This window comes from Kryptolebias marmoratus, linkage group LG24, assembly GCF_001649575.2.
Source record: "Kryptolebias marmoratus isolate JLee-2015 linkage group LG24, ASM164957v2, whole genome shotgun sequence".
Taxonomy (NCBI): domain Eukaryota; kingdom Metazoa; phylum Chordata; class Actinopteri; order Cyprinodontiformes; family Rivulidae; genus Kryptolebias; species Kryptolebias marmoratus.
The window spans coordinates 2,938,927-2,958,087 of NC_051453.1; the positions used below are offsets into that span (position 1 = coordinate 2,938,927).

At 36.3% G+C, this 19,161-nt stretch overlaps 1 protein-coding gene across 2 annotated transcripts in view; it reads left to right on the forward strand.

Moving 5' to 3' along the window:
* gpc5b (glypican 5b) overlaps positions 1-19,161 on the forward strand; it is a 40,048-nt gene extending 20,887 nt beyond the window's left edge. For both annotated transcript variants that reach the window (XM_017420520.3, XM_017420521.3), the window contains 3 exons: positions 3,285-3,426; positions 14,508-14,602; positions 15,182-19,161. In XM_017420520.3, the coding sequence (XP_017276009.1) occupies positions 3,285-3,426; positions 14,508-14,602; positions 15,182-15,277 (333 nt within the window). In that variant the 3' untranslated portion in view covers positions 15,278-19,161. The remainder of the gene's footprint in view (positions 1-3,284; positions 3,427-14,507; positions 14,603-15,181) is intronic.

Sequence of the window (19,161 nt, forward strand, 5' to 3'; positions counted from 1 at the left end):
CTAATTTGTTAAACTTTTTCAGAAATGCTCTGCCATCTACTGGGATTTTATTAGTGTTTCCAGCCATTTATTGTTGCAATTAAGATTAGTGTGCACACGCTCAGCCAATCAAGATGAGCCTAATCAAGCCTGTGGGAACAATTTTTTCCGTGAAGTGACAGCAAATGACAAAATGGGTAATAGTGACTTTGTATTAAAAATGTTTTAATAAAAGACTCAAAATAAGAGTTGTGTTGAGTACATAGAATCTGACATTAAAATAGTTTACAACTCATATTGAAGGTGGAAATCCAAAATAAGCCCCCAGTCAGCTGGTTCTTGTTTGGGGTGTACAGAAACTGGGTGCTGTCTGAATAATGCCCCCAATGGGCATTATTCCTCATTTCTGGACATTTACACGGGGACCTGAATCTGTTGCTTGTAGCTGCACAAGCAGATAATGTATGCATGTACGTAAAGATAAAAACACAACTGAGTGATCTTTAAAACAATCACAAGAATCATTCACACAGATCAGTTTGTTAAAATGCTTTTCTTTGTTTCTTCCCATGGAAACTTAGAGAGTTTAAATGTGAAGTTCGTCCTCTTTTTTTAAGATTGCATATTATTGTTTTTAGTTCAATGTTAGCTTTTTAGAGGACTTAAAAAAGATTTGGTAAGCAAAGCGGCAAAGTCTAAGGCAGTTGTTGAAACAAGCAGCAGCAGATGATGAAAATGTGTTTAATTGTGACATCAGTACTTAAAGTATCCTGAGTCTGCAGCCATAATCTGTAGCTGTAACAAAATAATGGAAAAAAGTAAACTTCAACTGCATAATATAACCTCTTTTAAAAGTTTAATATATGACATTAACTTTACTATCGCAGTGAAAAACTATTAGCTTGTAAAAAAGTAGCAGTGTGATCATGCTGTTATGAGAAAAGCATTCACTTCCCCTGTGAGAATAATAAATCAAACTCCGCAGTTCTGTGTTGTTGCAGACAGTCTCGCTTGTTTATTAGAGCTGGAAAGGCTCCTGTTTCATGATTTAGTATCACAACACTCAGTAGCCACTTTGATTGTTTCATTGGGATTTTCTTTTAATGCTTTGACGATAAACCAGGTGGAGAAATTTAAGTCACCCACTTCTAAGAATCGTTATGTAAGTCATAATTTCAACAGAATATCATATTCAGTACAGAAGTATCAAAATCTATGAATTCAGTGCTGCAATCTGACTTGAGTAACAACAAAAGCTGAGATGCACAACTTCAACCACCATTTAAATAACTGATAATTACCCCAAATAAACATAATAAATAAATAAATAAATATAGCGTGTGGACTTGAAGTGGAGCAGAATGTGCAGGTTTATGAAAATTTAAGTGTGTGAGTGTTGTCTGAAGCAAACAAAGCTGTTATTCAAATGAAAAATAACAAAACCAAAAGCTGCAGGAGCCAGAGGCGTCAGGAGCGGCCATGTTAGGGAAACCGGGAACGCCGGGACCAGCTGAGCTCCTGATACCAGACAACTCCCATAATAACTTCTTCTAAACCTGTTCCTGGGTGCATTTAAGATTAATAAATAAATAAAATAACAATATTACTATAAACAATAGACTGAAGACAAAAAAGAACATCATAAAGAATATAAATATTGAAATGCATCCCAAATAAATTTTTTTCTGTTTGGATAAATGAATAAAATATCTGCTTGGAGAACAGCCCGGTTGTCTTTTAGGTCTGTGGCTTTTTAACCAGCAGTGTTTCATCACATTAGTCTTGCTTCTTTTGCTTAGTTTTCTGTACAGTATGAACCATGTTTAATAAAATGTAAAAACAACTGTTGCCATCATGAAGCATTGATCTTTCTCTGATCTGCTGAGGAGTTTATCAGAGCCTGCTGGCGCTGATTAAAAGTGGGTTGTTTGGCCAATTTTATTTTAGCATTCTGTATAACAACTTATGAGTAAAAAAACCCTCTCACCCTCAGCCAATCTTCCATCTGTTGTGCTCCTATTAATTAGACTGTGCAGACCCTACCATAGTTGTCATTCTGAAATAATATTTTTTTGTTTTGCTTGTTTCTGTGAGCGGTTTCAGTGTCGATGTGGTCCAAATTCTGTTTAAATTCTACACTTGTGGGCTGTATTTTTGTCCTTCCTCAGCTCCAGTCTAATGCAGTCTAATGACATGATGGTGAATCACAGCGCAGCGTCTGTCTCGGTGTCCCCTCAGACATGCTGTCATGTAATAAATGGTTCCCAGTGTTTCTGCAGCTGCCAAACACCTTCTGTGTGGCAGAGACTCACTTTGTTTGTGTCTCTTTTTAACGAGCATGAAGAATACAGTCCATATCGCTTTAAAACCATTTTTTCTTTACTCAACATATATTTAAATAAGTCATGTATTGTGCTACACTTTTAAGACATTTGTCTGTCACGATTTGTAACATGAGTTCAGCTCTAATCAGCTCGAATCCAAGTTGTAATGTTTTAGGCTTTACACTGTAATTATATAAAACAAAACAGCTGATGCTCAGTTTAGCCTTTTCTTATTATTCAATCTGCTGCAGATATCACCAATTTAAAGTATTATAAATCATATCAACAGATGCTACATTCATCCCTACTTGCTGCGTATATAAAATGTTATCTTAGTGAAAAATAAAATGTTTGTACAGTGGGTTTTTTTTTGTGGGTTTTTTCTTTTTGGAGCTGGAATTTTTATAGTGTTTACCTTTTATTCCTTAGAAAACTCATTCATCAAACTATGAAGCAATTCGATTTTCTGCTCGATGTGTAAAGAAGAAAGCTCGGGGTTATAGGTTCCTCAGTTTGGTACTCTTTACAAAAGTTTTTTTTATTTAAATAAAATATTTAAATATTTTCATTTTGGAGTTGAACCCCCTGAGCATCCAGATGCCTATTTATCTGATCTTTAGTGTTTAGATTATTGTTTCTTGTATTTTTGTCTATTTGACAACATTCCTTTTTTTATTATGTGATTTTTGCTTTTTGATTTTTTTTGCTTTGTTTTTTATATCAGTGGAGTAATTTCACAGAAGCCCATATTTTTGACATTTGTATTTACCCTTTTGTAATGCTGTAAGCCGATGTAAGCTAACCTCTCATTGAAAGTATTAAAGTTAGAAAACCCATCATAGCGCCAACACTTTTACATAAAACAGCACAAAGCATGCAGAAGTAGTTAGATTGCAAAATAAAACAATAGAGGGAAAAAAACACGTAAAGGATACTTGTTTGGTTTAAGTGTGTGTAATGTGAATAATGTCTATGTTTTAGGAGCTGTTAGTGGAACTTGGCTGGGCAAACAAAGCAAGAAGAAGGTGGCAGGAAGAGGACAGAGGGAGCACACAGACAGATGAAAGCAGCGGGGACGATTGTGATGATGAAGATGGCTGCGAAGCATCTGGTGAAGAGAGCGGTGAGTCACACACACACACACAGACACACAGACAGGCATGCAGAAAGAGAGGAATAAACATTAGCAAACACACACCCACACAAAAACGCACACATGGACACAGACACTCGTCTTATCCTGGTGCAAATAAATTTCCGGTTCCTGTTCAACAGAATCATTCATACACACACACACACACACACACACACACAGATAGTTAACAAATGAATGTACAAACATATGGTTCATTGGCATGCTGCAGACTTTTAAAGGCTGCATCCTGCACAGGGAAATGCCCAGAGGGAGGGCTAGCACAAAGAGATGGATTCAATTGTCCCCCCTCTGCTGCTCGTTCACTTTTTCCATCTCAAATTCTGCTGGTCTCTGCAGTTTATTTCCACCTCAGCTGGGATAAATGATGAACTAACAACCAGGTCACCCCAAGCACAGAAATGTAAAAATAAACTATGATTATTCATTTTCTCCTGACTTATTCATGGAGCATGGTTGGATACATAAAACATGGGCATCGATGGGAGATCCAGGGAACCCTCTGAGCTTTGGAAAGGTCCACCAGAGTAAATGTAGATCAAATTTTGATCCGTAAACATTGCTACATGTTAATGAGTAAATGTAATGCTTTTCATTGAGCTGGTAATGATTCACAACCCATATTCCTTTACAAAATCAAACCTCTTTGTGGTAGAGCTCAGAAAAAAGTCAACTAAATGTAAAAATTTACTTTTCTGAGTGTCTTAAATTCAGTTTGTTAGTTGGTGTTAGATCAGTAGGAAAAATGGAGACAATAAGCTTAGAAAAATCTGTAACTTTTTTGATTTATAAATGTAGAACTCAACAAATGAACATGTCTGTGTGTTTATTTGTTTGTACTGTCAGAAATATGTCCCATAAACCACTGAACAGAATGAATCAATTAATGATTAATCAACTGACTAACTTTTGGAGTCAACTCGATTCAAGATGGCCACCACAGTAAAGCAATCTTAGCAAACTCAAAAATGACTTTAAGTCAGTCAATTTTACTTGTTTTCAGCTAAAAGTTAATTATATATATTTTGAGCACAAGTTCTGTGCCTAATATCTTGGCATGAACTGTTGTAGTCAACTTTGTTTCTCTGTTAGCAAAATATCTCATAAACCACCAACAGATTTATCTCTGAAAGTAACTACTAGCTGTACGTTGACAACTCATTAACATTTGGTGTCAACCACAGCTAATTTAAACATACAATAGCCACATGTCAGTGAATTTTAGCTACCATGTCACAACATACTTCAAGCACTAACAGATCGTTTAAAATCACCCAAGATTGTGAAATTGTGCCTAATGTTATTTTAAAAGTTTGATCAAAATGGCGACAACGCTATCATTTCTCAACATAAGATGATCTTAGTGGGCGATATGCATTTCTTTAAGTAATGCTAAACCTTTAAATAATAATGATAGCATCCAAAGACTTTAAATTGTATAAGGCACATTTATAGCATCTCCATGCAGCACATTGACTGTTAAATGTTTTTTTTTCTTTATTGTGTTATCTAACAGCTCTATAGTAACACGTTTGTTGTCACATTTGTCATCATATTCCCACTGACCTTGAAGTGTCACACCAGTGGAAATGTATTCTCCTTGCCGAGCCTGAAAGTGGCTCATTTTCTATTCACAGAGAAAATTGCTGGTTATGATTTACTGAACCAGCATCGGCATGTTTGGATCAAGCTGCTCCCAGTTCTTGGCAAAAAGAGTCACAATAGAGTGACAAAGGTGGATTTTCTGCATTCCTCTTGCTTGCCAGCCGTCTCCATGCATATAAACAAGCCCTTTAAGCACTGAACCTGAAAGAATGATACAGGCTCAACTAGACCACACAAATCACACAGATAGGCGTGGACAAGTCATTTATTTTTTATACACTTGTACAGTTTATGTCTGTGCTGCACTTTAAATCAGTAGCTTAGAGCTAATTTATGAATAAAACAACATCAAGGGAATAAATGCAAGCCTCTGATGCCATTTAACAGATATACTGCTAACCCTTATGTTCTCTCCTTTTTAAACTTTGCAAACTTCAAAATCCTTTGGAAGCTTTAACCAGTTTCCAGGAAGGTGGAGTTTATTGAATGAAAACACAAAAGCTCTACTTCTGTGAGAAATAAAGTGTTTTAACACATGCAGACCATCAACCATATCATCCTGTAAGTGTTTGTGTTTCTGCAGATGGTAAAGTTTGCAGCTTCTGATGCAATCCAGTATATTCTACTAATTCTTGTTTTCTATCACAGAAACAGAGATAAGGCATTCACCTTTTTCTTAATTTTATCTTTTATTATTATTATTTTGTTTTGGGAGAAAAATATTATTGAACCTAAGGTCCTTTTTTTCCATTCCTTTTGCACAGATTTGAACAAAGAATGAGAAACATTTAGCTAATAATTGTTATGACATTTTTGAATATTATGTGTTGGCTGAGACGTGGGATGGGACAGAGATGTCAGACAGGAGCGGAAATAAATCTCTAAAAACTGTTGATTTTGTTCATGTGGGCCCCCTAAAAGTGAAAAATCCTTTTAATTTCAATTAATACTCCACAACAGCACAAGTTAATCTGAGGGATAATGAGTTGGCAATTATTGTTCACTGATCAGAAATGTTAAAAACGCAGAACCAGTTAAAGACAGTGTGCCTAAACTAACAACATTAAGGCTCCTTAATTATTTACTTTGTAAGAGAGAGAAGATAAAATTCTGTGTTGTATTCCCTAATTTCTGTTTTTTGTAATATTCTGAAAGCGAGCCGTATTTGTGATCTGTAAAAAGTGTTCATACTTATAAGCATAAAATAAGTCATATGTCATGTCAGCACTAATGAACGGTGAAGTTTTGCAGCAAAATCTGTTTTGATGGCTAAATATCACCTTTTCATTTTGTAGAAGGATGCTGCTTTAGCTCATTCAGTGTTTGTTTAGCAATTTCCCTCTGTCGTTTTTGTCACATTCCCTAATATTAAACTGATTTATCTCTTTTTAAAATGTTTCAGTCTTCAGGCTGTCACCCAGACATATCTAAGTCTTATTATGTCAGTAAGATAAATGTAGTCGCAGCTTGTTGTCTCCTCTCTTCTTCTTCTTTTTCTTTAACAAATGGAATCTGGTGTCAGTTTAAGTGTAGAACCATTACTTGTGACGTTGTGGTCAGACAGACGGGACACTGAAACCTCCAGGTGTCCACGAGTCACAAGACGAGCCCCTAATGCCAGGTGGGACCAAATCCTTTTTCCCTGAACAGACCACAATCCGGTTTCTCTTCCGCTGCATCCTGGGTAATAAATTCAGGAACTCGCTGTATCTTTACCAAGTACAGGAGGTGTGTATGTGAGAGAATGTGTGAACGTGTACTCGCAAGGGGCACTCAATCTTTGTAACCATGGTAACCAGGTGGTCTGTCCTCCCATGGGTCTCTTTGTGATTGCAGTTAAGAAAAAGGAGGAGAGACAGGAAGGATGAGGTGGAGGAACGGAGAAAGGAATAAGGCGTGGCAGATGTATCTTACTTGACTGAGTAATAAAATGGACCTTCTGTTCTTTTATTAAAGAAGTCAGCTAATTTGCAGATAAAATGTTGTTGGTTCTTGCAAGAGAACAATGTAAACTGCAAAATAATTTAATCTTTTTTGTCTCTCTTCCCTCCATCACTTCTGTCGTGCTCTAACCCCTCTATTCCTGGGGGCCAAATGTAAAATCCTTTACACTATTTCATCTTAAAAAAAAGCCCCATGCTTAAATGTGTGCCATATGTGTGAGGAAAGATTAATCCACATTCGTTTATCCATCAAGCGCAATCTTGAGAGAGCCAGAAAGAACAATAAAAAGTTCCTGTGAGGCTTCTAATCTTCAGTGGTGACTATAAAACGTCTAAGAGTATGCGTCTGAATTGGATTGATCAAAGCTATAAAATGAAACTGCTTTCTTCGGCGCGCTGCAGAACATTAGGACATAAAACATGGTATGCTAAGTCTGCCCCACTGATGCAGCTATAACGTGGAAATTCACTCTCAGGCTTTTTCTTTCTTTCAGTATGTTGTTAATGGACTTTTCTGACAACAGCAGTTTTCACATGCACATACAAATCATGGTGGCACTCCAAAATAAATTGAACAAATTCAATTAAACATATAGGAACTATTTAAAATCACATTGCTTTATGTATTTATCTACCTCTGAGGGCAGTAATGTTTTTGTCTACACAGTCAGTTTTGCAGATATGGAGCTAAAACTCGGTGTGGTAGTAGCCGAGAGTCACACATACTTCAAGCACAAATCACACAAGATGTCACATTATCACATGAGATTGCACAAAACAACATTAACTAGACATCCAAAGAACCAAAATTGGCTACAAATCCATCATTTTGTGATATAAGATGATCTTAATTTAAAATTGTGGCCTTTTATTTTTATATGCAGTGTCTGCTAGTCTAGCTGTAACTTTAGTTTTATAATTTTAATTACTTTTTTCTGCTCTTGGATCTTTATTTTAGTAACGCACCTCAGGTTTCTGCTTGAAATATATTAATTGGTGCACAACAAAGAAGCACAGTTAGGAAACAAAGGGAATAAATGAGCGGAAATGGGCGTAACAGTGGGAGCAGAGAGAAAGAGAATCAATCATAAATGACATGCTGCACATGCATGTGTTCAGCATGTGGCCGTGGTTAATAGGCAAAGGAGTTAAATGATAGATCCTCAGGGAAGATGTGGCTCATTAAAGTATTATACATTCACTTTGCTCCGACTCTGCCCTGCTCATTCAGAGAGAAGAAGAGCTGTCTGTTTTGTTCGGCATGCCTGGAGAGAATAAAGAAGCTAACAGGAGATGTTGCACGTCGGAGAATCCACTGCCTGTTTGAGTGTTTATTAACCTTTCTGTTTGTCTTGTTTGTGCCTGCCTGACACACTGTTTGTCTCACACCTGAGTGAGTTTGCCCGTGCAGACCTGATTAGACATAATCTACCTATTAGCGCTTCTCTCTGCTGGAAGCTGTTATTCCCACACTTGACCTTTTTAAAAGAAGCACGCTGCCCTTGCTTTGTCTGGTTGCGCCTCCCACAACACCCTCACCGGCTGGTGTTGATGTATGGCCATCAAAGAGTCGCTCGGCTCTGTTCCTCTTTTTATCCACCTCCAATCGCACACAGTCCCTGGATGTATTCAAGCCTAAGTCTTCGGCTCTCTTTTCAGTCTTTTCTCCAAAGGTTTTACGATTCCACTTGAGGCTATGATTAACCTCGACAAGTGTGACCTTGGGAAGGCGCTGCAAAGCGATGCATCAATTGCTGTTATCTTTTATTTGAAAATAAATATAAGCAATAAAACTGAATGTTACTTTTCAGTGGCTGTACTAATATTGTATCTTCACAATTATCTCATACATTTCCTTTGTTTTCTAACTGTGATCTTTGTTCATGAGTTAATAAACATGTTAATAACTTGTGTTATAAGCTAGCTGGTTTGCTCATAAAACCTTGCAGATCATGCGCTTCAATACAGCCATTTAGTAAGTAATATATTAAACAATAGGGTGCATGAAAAGAATTTATATTAATGTAAGCAACTAGTTTAACCTATAGCACATAAAATACATGTAGTATTTGTCTCAGCATGTTGTGAATAAGTGAATTTGAAGTAAATAAGAAGGTGATTAGATGTGTGGCTGAAGTGTGACCCTGCTCTAAGTTAACATATTAACTTCATTTCATTATGGATAGTTTTGAATCCTAATCTTATATTTGCTTTATTCTGTAAACACAATATTGAAGTTTTATCTGCTCGCTTTTTGTTTCATGTGCTTTTCTCATACTTTAAGCTGGGAGAGTCCACGGCATGGTGAAAAATTATAGAACAGGGCAAGACTTAATTTTCCAAACATAAAACTAGAAGCATAAACAGACAAATGATCTCTTTAAGTGTTGGACCATTCTGTCTTACATAAAACACTTGCTGCCTGTTATTGATTTATGCCCATCATTATCATCACCATTATAGTGTTAAGAAACTGCCATAAATCTCAGGTTGCAACTCAAACTCTGGGCTAAATGAAGGCTCAAAAGGTTGCTGAATCAGACTGGAATAAGAATTAATCAATCCTCCTTTTTTAACACTCTTTGGTTTAACTCAAGCCTGTGAAATGACTCTAAAACATGAAGGCTGTCAAAGTAAAGCTTAAGAAATTTGCTACATTTCATTTTAATGTAACATAATTGAACATCTATAAGCAGTCACTTTATTATTTATAGTTGCCTTGAAGCTGTTTAAAGTTTTTTTTTCTTCATTCATTATGGCTCACTATACGTCACTCCTCACAGCTTCAGCAAGTTGCCCATCAGGGACACATGAATGATTTAGTCTCATTGGAGTAAAAACAAATGTTAACGAATCAAAACCATGGTACCTATTTGTGACACAGAGTATCAAAATGTTACACATTCATTGCCAAGTTAAATACATCTAATATTGTGTTAAAATGTATTTTTAGTTTTATCAGTTTAGCCCACAGCAGGTTTTTAATTTTTATTACTGTTTTTAGATTACTTTGATAAGAACTTGTTGAGGTTGTTATCTGCAGCAACCTTTCACCAGGATCTTTCCTCTGTGTGTGTGTGGTATGAGTGTGTGTGTGTGTGTTTCCTCCCTGGGGAACTGAGGCTGAAGTAATGAAATGCTCATTACTGATTCAGCTGGAAATGCTAGGGATACATTTACACACCTAAACACACACAACACATCAGCTATCCCGATACTTTTCAAGGTCACCTCTCATCATTTGTTTGTGGGTGTGTGTGGATGTTTGTGTGTAAATGAATTTCTATTCAGAGGCAACAACATTTGGGATAATTGGAGTCTAACATGACAGTTCTGTATAATACACCCCAGTCTTTTTAATATTGGGCATGTTCATTGATGCACTCTGTCTTTCATGCTCTGTTTCACACACACACACTTCCCACATACATATTCACCTTTGCTGTCAGCTCACTTTTGAACTTCAGCTCATCTTATCCTGACACCCTCAGCACCCTCACAGGCAAACACAGATACACAATTTATCAACATGAAGTTGCCGTCTGCAGCAAGTCGAGGCACAGCGAAACCTCTTTGTCTACCTCATCCAAGTGCGTGGAACCAATTCTGGTTTATGTACGAGTCGGACTGATCAGAGCATTAGGAACATCTTTCTGCAGCGCACACTGTTTATACAGTAACATCTGCAGCACGTGCACAGCAGTATCTTCAGATATAAAGAATCTGTGCTGTCAGTAGAGTTTGTTTTAGATATGTGACAAGAGGAAAGTGTAAAAGATAATTTATCGCAGGTATGGGGGTGTTTGTTTTTTAGGTGGATTCTTTTGTTGTTACTGATCAGAAATGCTGAGGTCAAAGTGACAAGAATTAAGTAGATAATAAATACAATTATGACTGGGTTTTGAAATACAATATTGTGCCTCTATGTCAAAAAGATAAATGAGCATATGTTTTTACATCCGAATGCCCATTTGAAAGTCTTCTAACTAAAATCCTTCATTTAGATTTTATTATTCTGTCTATTCTTCAAAATGGCCTGGATGTGACACCTTTATTTCCTTGAGTATTGAGATATTTTTGCTTTGGATTTGCAGCATAGCAATCAATTTACAGAAAGTAGACACGTTGTCATTAGGTTGATTAACTTCCTTCACTCCTCCTGTCCTCCCTCCTCTCCACTGTGAGCACATCTTAGTTTAAAACACACACCATAAGGAAGGTCAAAACGGCCTATAGTGGAGGCATAAAATGAAAGTCTGCAGCATGAATATACACAACTGAGGAAGACAGAACAAAACTAAAAATGAAACAACAGAGACTTCTATTATGAGCTGAACTGAAAGCAGACATGAGCATTCAACTTGACTGCATAATGAAAATAATAATAATGTTTTCTTAGAGGCTAACCAAAAAAAACCTTGTTCCTAAATTCCATCTACTGAGTTAAACTTGTATTTAACTGACTGGAGCTTAAAATTGAACATGAAGCTCAAATCCAATCAAATACAGTTAAAACAATCTCCAAGATGAGTCATGCATTAAAATGGGATAGAATGTGTTCCATGAATTCCTCTTTTTTATATTATGAATTTACCTGAAAAAAAAACTCAATTTCTGTGAATGTGTGTTTGTCTTTATTTACAGCAACTTAGATGTGTTAAATCCCCCCTATGTACTGAACATCTTATACTAGTTATTATTGCAAACATGGGTAAATGCAATTAATTCATCATTAAACCTTTGACTGAAGATCGCCAAGTACTGGTTATAATTAGAGGAGGTCATAGGATCATCAGTGTGTGTGATTGCGTGTGTTTTGGTGAGTATCAGAGAAGTTAGAGAGATTTTGTAAACACTTGGCAGCCACTTTGTATCCTCTGGGTCTCCATAGCTATGATTTATGGCCCTGACTCTTGCTGTCAACCCATGAACACTTTGCTCCAATCTAATCAAATTAATTTCTAAAAGTATCAAACTTACAATTCAGTTGTGAAATAAACGCAGACGCTGTATCTGCTTAGAAACGGGGGGATGATGGATCACTGTCCTGATGCTTTCAGTAGCTACCTGTTTTAAGTCCTCCCAGAACATTGTTGCCATTTGTGTCAGTCCTTGTAAGGTGTCAGCTCGGCTCCTGTGGGGATGCAAACTGTGTGTGGATGGAGCTGTTAGCTGTTCGTATCCTGGATGACACGAACAAGGCTGAAACCTTTGTATCATCTGTGGTAGCCCTGACCTGGATACTGCAGTCTACCACTTCAATTCACTGACAGGGTCCTTCAAATGTCACTCCTGAATTCCTATTATCATCCAAACACACACCACACACACACACACATTTGTGAAATGTAACTCATTGCAGTAAAGGTTAAAGTACCCCATGAATGGATCCACTGACATGTTCATCACTCACCTCCTGTATGTGTGTGTGTGTGTGTGTGTGTGTGTGTGTGTGCAGATATTTCTAGCCAATCTGTCTCATGTGAGTTGCTCTGGTTTGTTGCTAAGAGACAAACATCCCAAAGTGCATGTAGGAGGAGTTTTGCAACAAACTATAAAACACACAAATGCATAAACGTACATTAAAATCAGCCAGAGTCAAAGTGACTCAAGCAAATCATCCTAATTAAATCAATTTTTTTTCTCTTTTTACTGAACAAATGATTCTTTGTTTTGTTCGATGTTTAGCAGAAAGTTTCACTGATAAAAAAATAGTTAAAGCAGAAATGTTAAATTTTTATACTTTATACTGCACTGTGTCTATATAATCAATTAGGGCTGCTGGTTATTAGAATAACTTGTGGTGTGTGATATTATTGTTTAATATTGGGATGATAGTATCCATAAACCCACGTTTACCTCACTCTGTTATCACTATCATCTCAACCAGGTGTGGGCCTCGAGGCCAGTGAGAGACTGCTGGATTGACCAAATATATTGTTCACATGCAGAATATGATATATATAATTTATTGCAGTCCAAGCAGACTTTGCCCTGTTGATATTCTGATATTGCGATAACAATAAATTTTCAATATACTGTGCAGACTTAAAGGCAATATGGACTGAAAAAAACCTTTATCAGGCACTAAAACACAAGATAAAAATACTCAAACTAATCTTCTTTTGTTAAATAAATAAAATCTGTTCACCCAAATCTTATTTTCAGCAAGCACAATGAAAGAGAAAAAACAAACAGCATACCAAATGGAAACCTGAATTCATCCATCTACACTTGTAGAGAAACAGCATTAATACCATCCAGTGTTGCTGTTTAAATTGTAAATTATAATTCAAGGTTTACAGTCAAGAACACAGATTTGTAAAGTGTCCCTTTATTTCTCTGTGTTTCTATTTGTAAAGACAGTGTGCAATAAAGGACAGCTATTTAATTAGTAAACATTCTGCACTGATCACATCATTTAGTTTATCATTATAGCCATTTTCCATCAGACTATTCATGTATGCATTTTAAATTTTCCACAATTTGTGAGAATTAATTTACTAAAAATATGTTTTTGTTTCTTTCCTCACTGTAATAATTTAAGATATAATGTTTACCTGAATGAGGGAACATTTACAAACTCACCTCATTTCTGAGTGGCTCAGATTGACTCTTTGTCTATTGTTCTGTGTGTGTGTGTATGTGTGTGTGTGTGTGTGTGTGTGTGTGTGTGTGTGTGTGTGTGTGTATTGTCTGAGACAGATTTAGGTTTCCTTCTAAGCAGGTATGTACCTGTCTGTGTGTGTGCGTGTGTATGTGTTTGTGTTTGTACCTACATATTAGAGTAAAAAGAATCTGTTGTGTGGGTGTCTTGGTGACAGCACAGGTGAGAACAAGAATGTACCTTGCTAGTGTGTGTGTGTGTGTGTGTGAAAGAGGGAGAGAGAGAGAGAAAGAGTGATTTTAGCCAGCAGCACTGTCTCCCTTCTGTCCTAATCCAGTCATTTACCCAAATTTATTCCCAAAGGAAAATGGACTTGTGCCAAAACACACACACACACACACACACACACACACACACACAGATACATCCAAAAAAGAAGAGAGGAGCAGCTGGTTCATTTCAGCTGCATACCAGTTAAATGAAGCAACATTTTGCACATCTGTGTGCATTTTTGAATGTTTATGTGTATAAAATAATCGTATGCACTCTGTGTGCAAAGCTGTGGGTGTGGCAGGAGCAATCCATAAATCTTTCATGTCTAAACAGCTGCAAAACAGCTGTAAATTATGCAAGATATTTGTGCAATCATGAGACTAAAAACAGAAACAGAAAGAATTCCCCTAAGCACACAAAAATGCTTAAAAAAGTCATATTAGATTCTTTCCTCTGAAACATTTTGTAAGATCTGATCGAAGTGAATCTCTTCAGAGCCACAGCCACTCACTGGTTATTTCCTGGTTACTGGACTTTTTTCCTGCAGCCATATGGCCAATGATTTAACTAAATGGGGCTTTCTGGTAAGATTATGCTTTCATCTAATTCCTAATGTCCCTCAGGTGATGAGACATCCAGTGGACAAAGTCCAGAAACAAAGGACATGACTCCTACTCATCACCGCCCAGTCCCTCCACATCAACAGTCACCCCCACAGGTAGGTAAAACAAGAAGTGTTCTTCTGACCACTGAAACATACGGGTAGTTGCTGGATGATCAAACTGTTAAAGGGACACATTTTGACACATTTCACATTTTGATCGATCCAACACAGAGAGATATTCAAAAAGATTGTCTTTTGACAACATCATTGATTTTTACTGACTTTGATGCAGCATATGGGACCAATGTGTTGTTCAGAGAAGAAACTTCTACAGACTGACTCTGTTTTTTCTTCAAAAAACACTATACTATTCTAATTAATGGAAACAAAAATACAGTATTATCCACTAGTTCGTCAGACACTTTGCTTTATCAGACTGATTCTGATTCTTCTTTTCATGCAAAACATGAAATTGGAGATACGAAGGGTTTGCCTAATGACCTCCTTCATAAAAAAAAATCATCTTTTTATGTCATACATTGCATAAAATTCCTCATTAAATACAGACATACTTACATACTTGTGTATCTGCAGCCAGCTGACTGTACACACACAAACTGATATGCACATGTTTGCACTGTTAGTATAAAACTAGTTATGCAGTTTTATATCATAATGTGTATTTTCCGCCAGGTGGCTGTTCACAGCTCAGCCCACATGATGACCTTTGAACCTCTGACCATGGCGATTCTGCTGCTCCTGATTCTGTCTCCATGGAAACCTCGTTGACCAAGAAGAGACAGATCAGCAGACGAACAGACAGAAGAGGTTGAAAGACAACCACGTGCTGTATGGCTGTATATAGTACTTTAAGTACTTGGAGTTTCAGCTGAAGTTCTCTTTTTTTGTTTTTTTTTTGCTCTTGGTGGCCTACCTGATGGGACAAGCTGCTGATTTTCTACAATTCCTGGTGCGCAGTATGCCTTTTTTACATTACCTAAAACCGATGTCTACATCTTTTGCACTTAACACTGATAGGATAGTTTGCACATAATCACTGACTGTTTTGAAGGAATGTAAATAAATATATATAAATTATATATTTATATGAAGAGTTTCAAAAGATAATAGCTTGATTTGTACATCAGGATTGATTTAGAACAGAAGAAACGAGGATGGTGGTAAGGGATTGTTTTTATTTGCTTTGACCTTTACTTGCTTGTGATTAAGTGAATAAATGACACCTTGTTGCTACTTCACAACTACACTAAGGTTACTGCAATGAATTATTTATGTGAAAGAATCATGATGGAAAATCACACAAACTCTTATCTAACACTTGTTTTAGTTGCAAGTTTGTGAACAAAAGTCTCATAGTTTGAAACTTATCTCCTCAGGACTGCTTTAGTGCTGCACAAATGATGATTTCTGATGCAGAATGAAGAATAGACTAGCATGTTTGTGTGTGTGTGTGTGTTTTAAACAGTATTGCGCAGTATTAAGTTTAAGATTAAGGAACCAAGCCCGTGCAAAACGTTATAAAGAGGAGCTTATCTTGTTCGGGGCAGGAAACCTCTCAGCAGACTGTGAAGAAGTTTACACCCATATTCTGCGTTGGGTGAATCAGGCTGGTGCAGACAGCATCCCGTACACCTCCCCCCACAGAAACAAGCTCTTTTGTTCTGACAAGGTGGGTGGTTTCTTTTCATCTTCATGTCAGCTATGATGATGGTTGAAACTGCTCAAAAGTCACTCAAACAATTTAAATAATTCAGAACAGTCCCAATAGCTGAATTCTCTCCAAGAAAATTGACTCTTTGGGTCTTTTTTGTGTAATAAATTAGGTAAATAAAGTGGGTAAGATTGTTAAAGTACTGCAAAGAGTTTACGATCATTTTCAGCTGCACTTCTTATCCAGAAACTTTTTTAAAATATTGTCCTAAACAATAAAAATCAACTACACAGAAAACAAAGAGAAAGAGAGGGAGAAAGAAACAGCCATCTAGTTAAAAATAAATGATTTAAAATGCAAATGTTTTGCAAAAAGCTAAACTCTCTTCTGTCTCTTCAAACGATTCTGCTAGAGTAAATTTAGATATTTGTCTCATAAATTTAAAAATGATAAAAGACTTCCAATAAATGCCTTTTTCTGGGTTTAATATGTGTTTTATTAGACATATCTCTTACAACGACAGGGAATGGATTGTCAAGAGAGTGTTTTAGAGCACAGCTGATCCAAACATGTGGTTTAAATGTAATTCACATTAAATAGGATTATCAATCCCACACCCCACCCCCATCTTTCCTCACCCCTCCAAACTGCACATGACAGGAGGGCAGACAACTGAGGATGGGCATTTAAAAGAATTCATGCAAATGAACCACTGTTGGGACATTTACATTGAACTGAATATATTAATTTTGTCAGATTTATGAAGGAACAGGACTTTTGGGCTTGCAATTTTATATTGTAGCTATTAATTTAAACTTACAATGTTTTTTTTTTCTTTGTGTAAATACAATTTGTGGCAACATTTCACTATTATGTCCACTTGCTTCACCTGATACAGTTTATTTATGGAGTGTGACTGACAGATGAGACAACAGAAGAAAAATATAGGGATGAAAGTGTTTGAGTTATCCATATCATGGCTGGAACAATTATCTGCACGCTGCTTTAAAGGTACTCAATGCAAAGTCGGAAAGATCAGACAAAACAGCTCATAAAGTAACATGTTTAATCTGCACAGTATTTTTTCTCATATTGATGAACGGATGCTAAGTAAATTGTGGTTTGTTCACCTATGGAAACAGCTGAAGTGACTAAAAATAAGTCAAATGTTAAACTTAAAGCCGTGTGTGTTTGAATGCCGAGCTCTGTCTTCATGGCACTCCACTGTCTGCTTGATGATATTTATTCCTGACTCTTTTCCTACTCTTTATTTTTTCCTTTTGCATTTAGCAGCAGATTCACTCTTATGTTTTCATCCAAATGTCCTCTCAGAGATTCTACACTGGTCCTATTCAATAATTTCCTTACAGACTGTGGCCAGCCTTCCGCAGGTCGATCATGTGACTCAAGCTTTCAAGTGGTTTTCAGGTGATTCAGTCAGTGCTTTGTTTACACTGAGTGTGGACCCACATTTCAAAATGCATTCAATATAACTGGAAAAATACTGGAGTAAAATCTTTTAAACTATACCATTTGATATAGATCAGGATACATTTTTTATGTTTGATTTCATACTTTGAAATGAGTACCTTTAACACATAATCTCACGCTAAATTACTATAATTTAAAACTTTCAAACACTTTTTTTTTGGTTCAAGTCAACCTTTTTATTATCCCTGACTTTAACTACAGTTTACATGTAAACAAACCCTCTTCATGCACAAATATACATACAGGAACAAGATAGGTTAATACAAAAATTGCATGGGTGCACATTACAGTGAAAAAGTATTTATCCTGTTTGATAATTTTGAAGTTTACTGCCTTACAACCTGGAATTTATTTGGATATGTTTTGCATTTGTATTCAGCCCCAAAGCTCAATACTCTGTACAGTCACAGCAACAGTCTTTAGTTACACCTCCACAGTTTTCGCACATCTAATCCCTGAAATTTTGATCTATTCTTCCTGATCAAACTGCTCCAGCTCATTCAGGTTGGATGGGTGCTGCTTGTGTCAGCAGTCTTTAAATCAAACCAAAGACTGGATTGAGGTTTGGTACTTTTTTACCCAATTTAACTTCAATAATCTGAAGTGCTTTTGTATAATTATTGATTTTATTCAAATTAAAAAATGCAATTAAAGTCCAAGATGAAAGGCAAGAAATTAGAAAGGTCACTATTATGTGCATGGATGCCATTTTTGTATTTGCCTGCCTTGTTACTGTGTAAATATTTACATATTTTGTGGCTTTGTTTATATGTAAGGTCATTTAGCTTAAAACTGAATCCTAGTTTTTTTTTTAAATGTAAAATTATAGCTATTTATTTGGAGGATTATGTGTTAGAAGAGCATGCAGGATGATACAGTCAGTTTTCCAAACTGAGGTTAGACCAGGTGAGCCACCTGCATGTTTTGAAGGATATGTTAAAATACATAGAAATATATATTTTTTATTATATTTTAAAGGCTCATATTTTTGTTATTAGACTCATGAAATAATGAGCATTTAAGGTTTTTACGTGTATATATAAAATTAATTACAATTAATAGATTTTTTTATTACAAGCTGTGGTTTCTAACCTGCTACAAAGAAATATTTTTAGATTCTGTACGTGTTTGCAACACTGTGTTAAATTATACAAAAATGACTTCCTGTTCTTTTATCACTGTTGAGCCACAGTTGTTCTTTTATGGTACAGTAGTGTGCCTGGAGCAAACTGTGCTGTTTCAGTGTCAAATAAAGTCATTAAATCTGCTATATCCAGGTTTAAAAGCTCTGTTAGTTTAGTCTTTTTATTGTTATGTAGCAGTAAACATGGCACCCAGGTGCAACAAACGATGGGTTTGCTTTGGTTTCTCTCACTTCTATCTGAAAATCACTGTGGTAATGTAAACTAAACCAGGGTCTGATTTGATGCTTTCTGCTGTAATACACAGTGTCCTGCTGCTCGGTTGTCTCATTAATCATCAGTTTGGTGTCGCTAATAATAAACTGTTT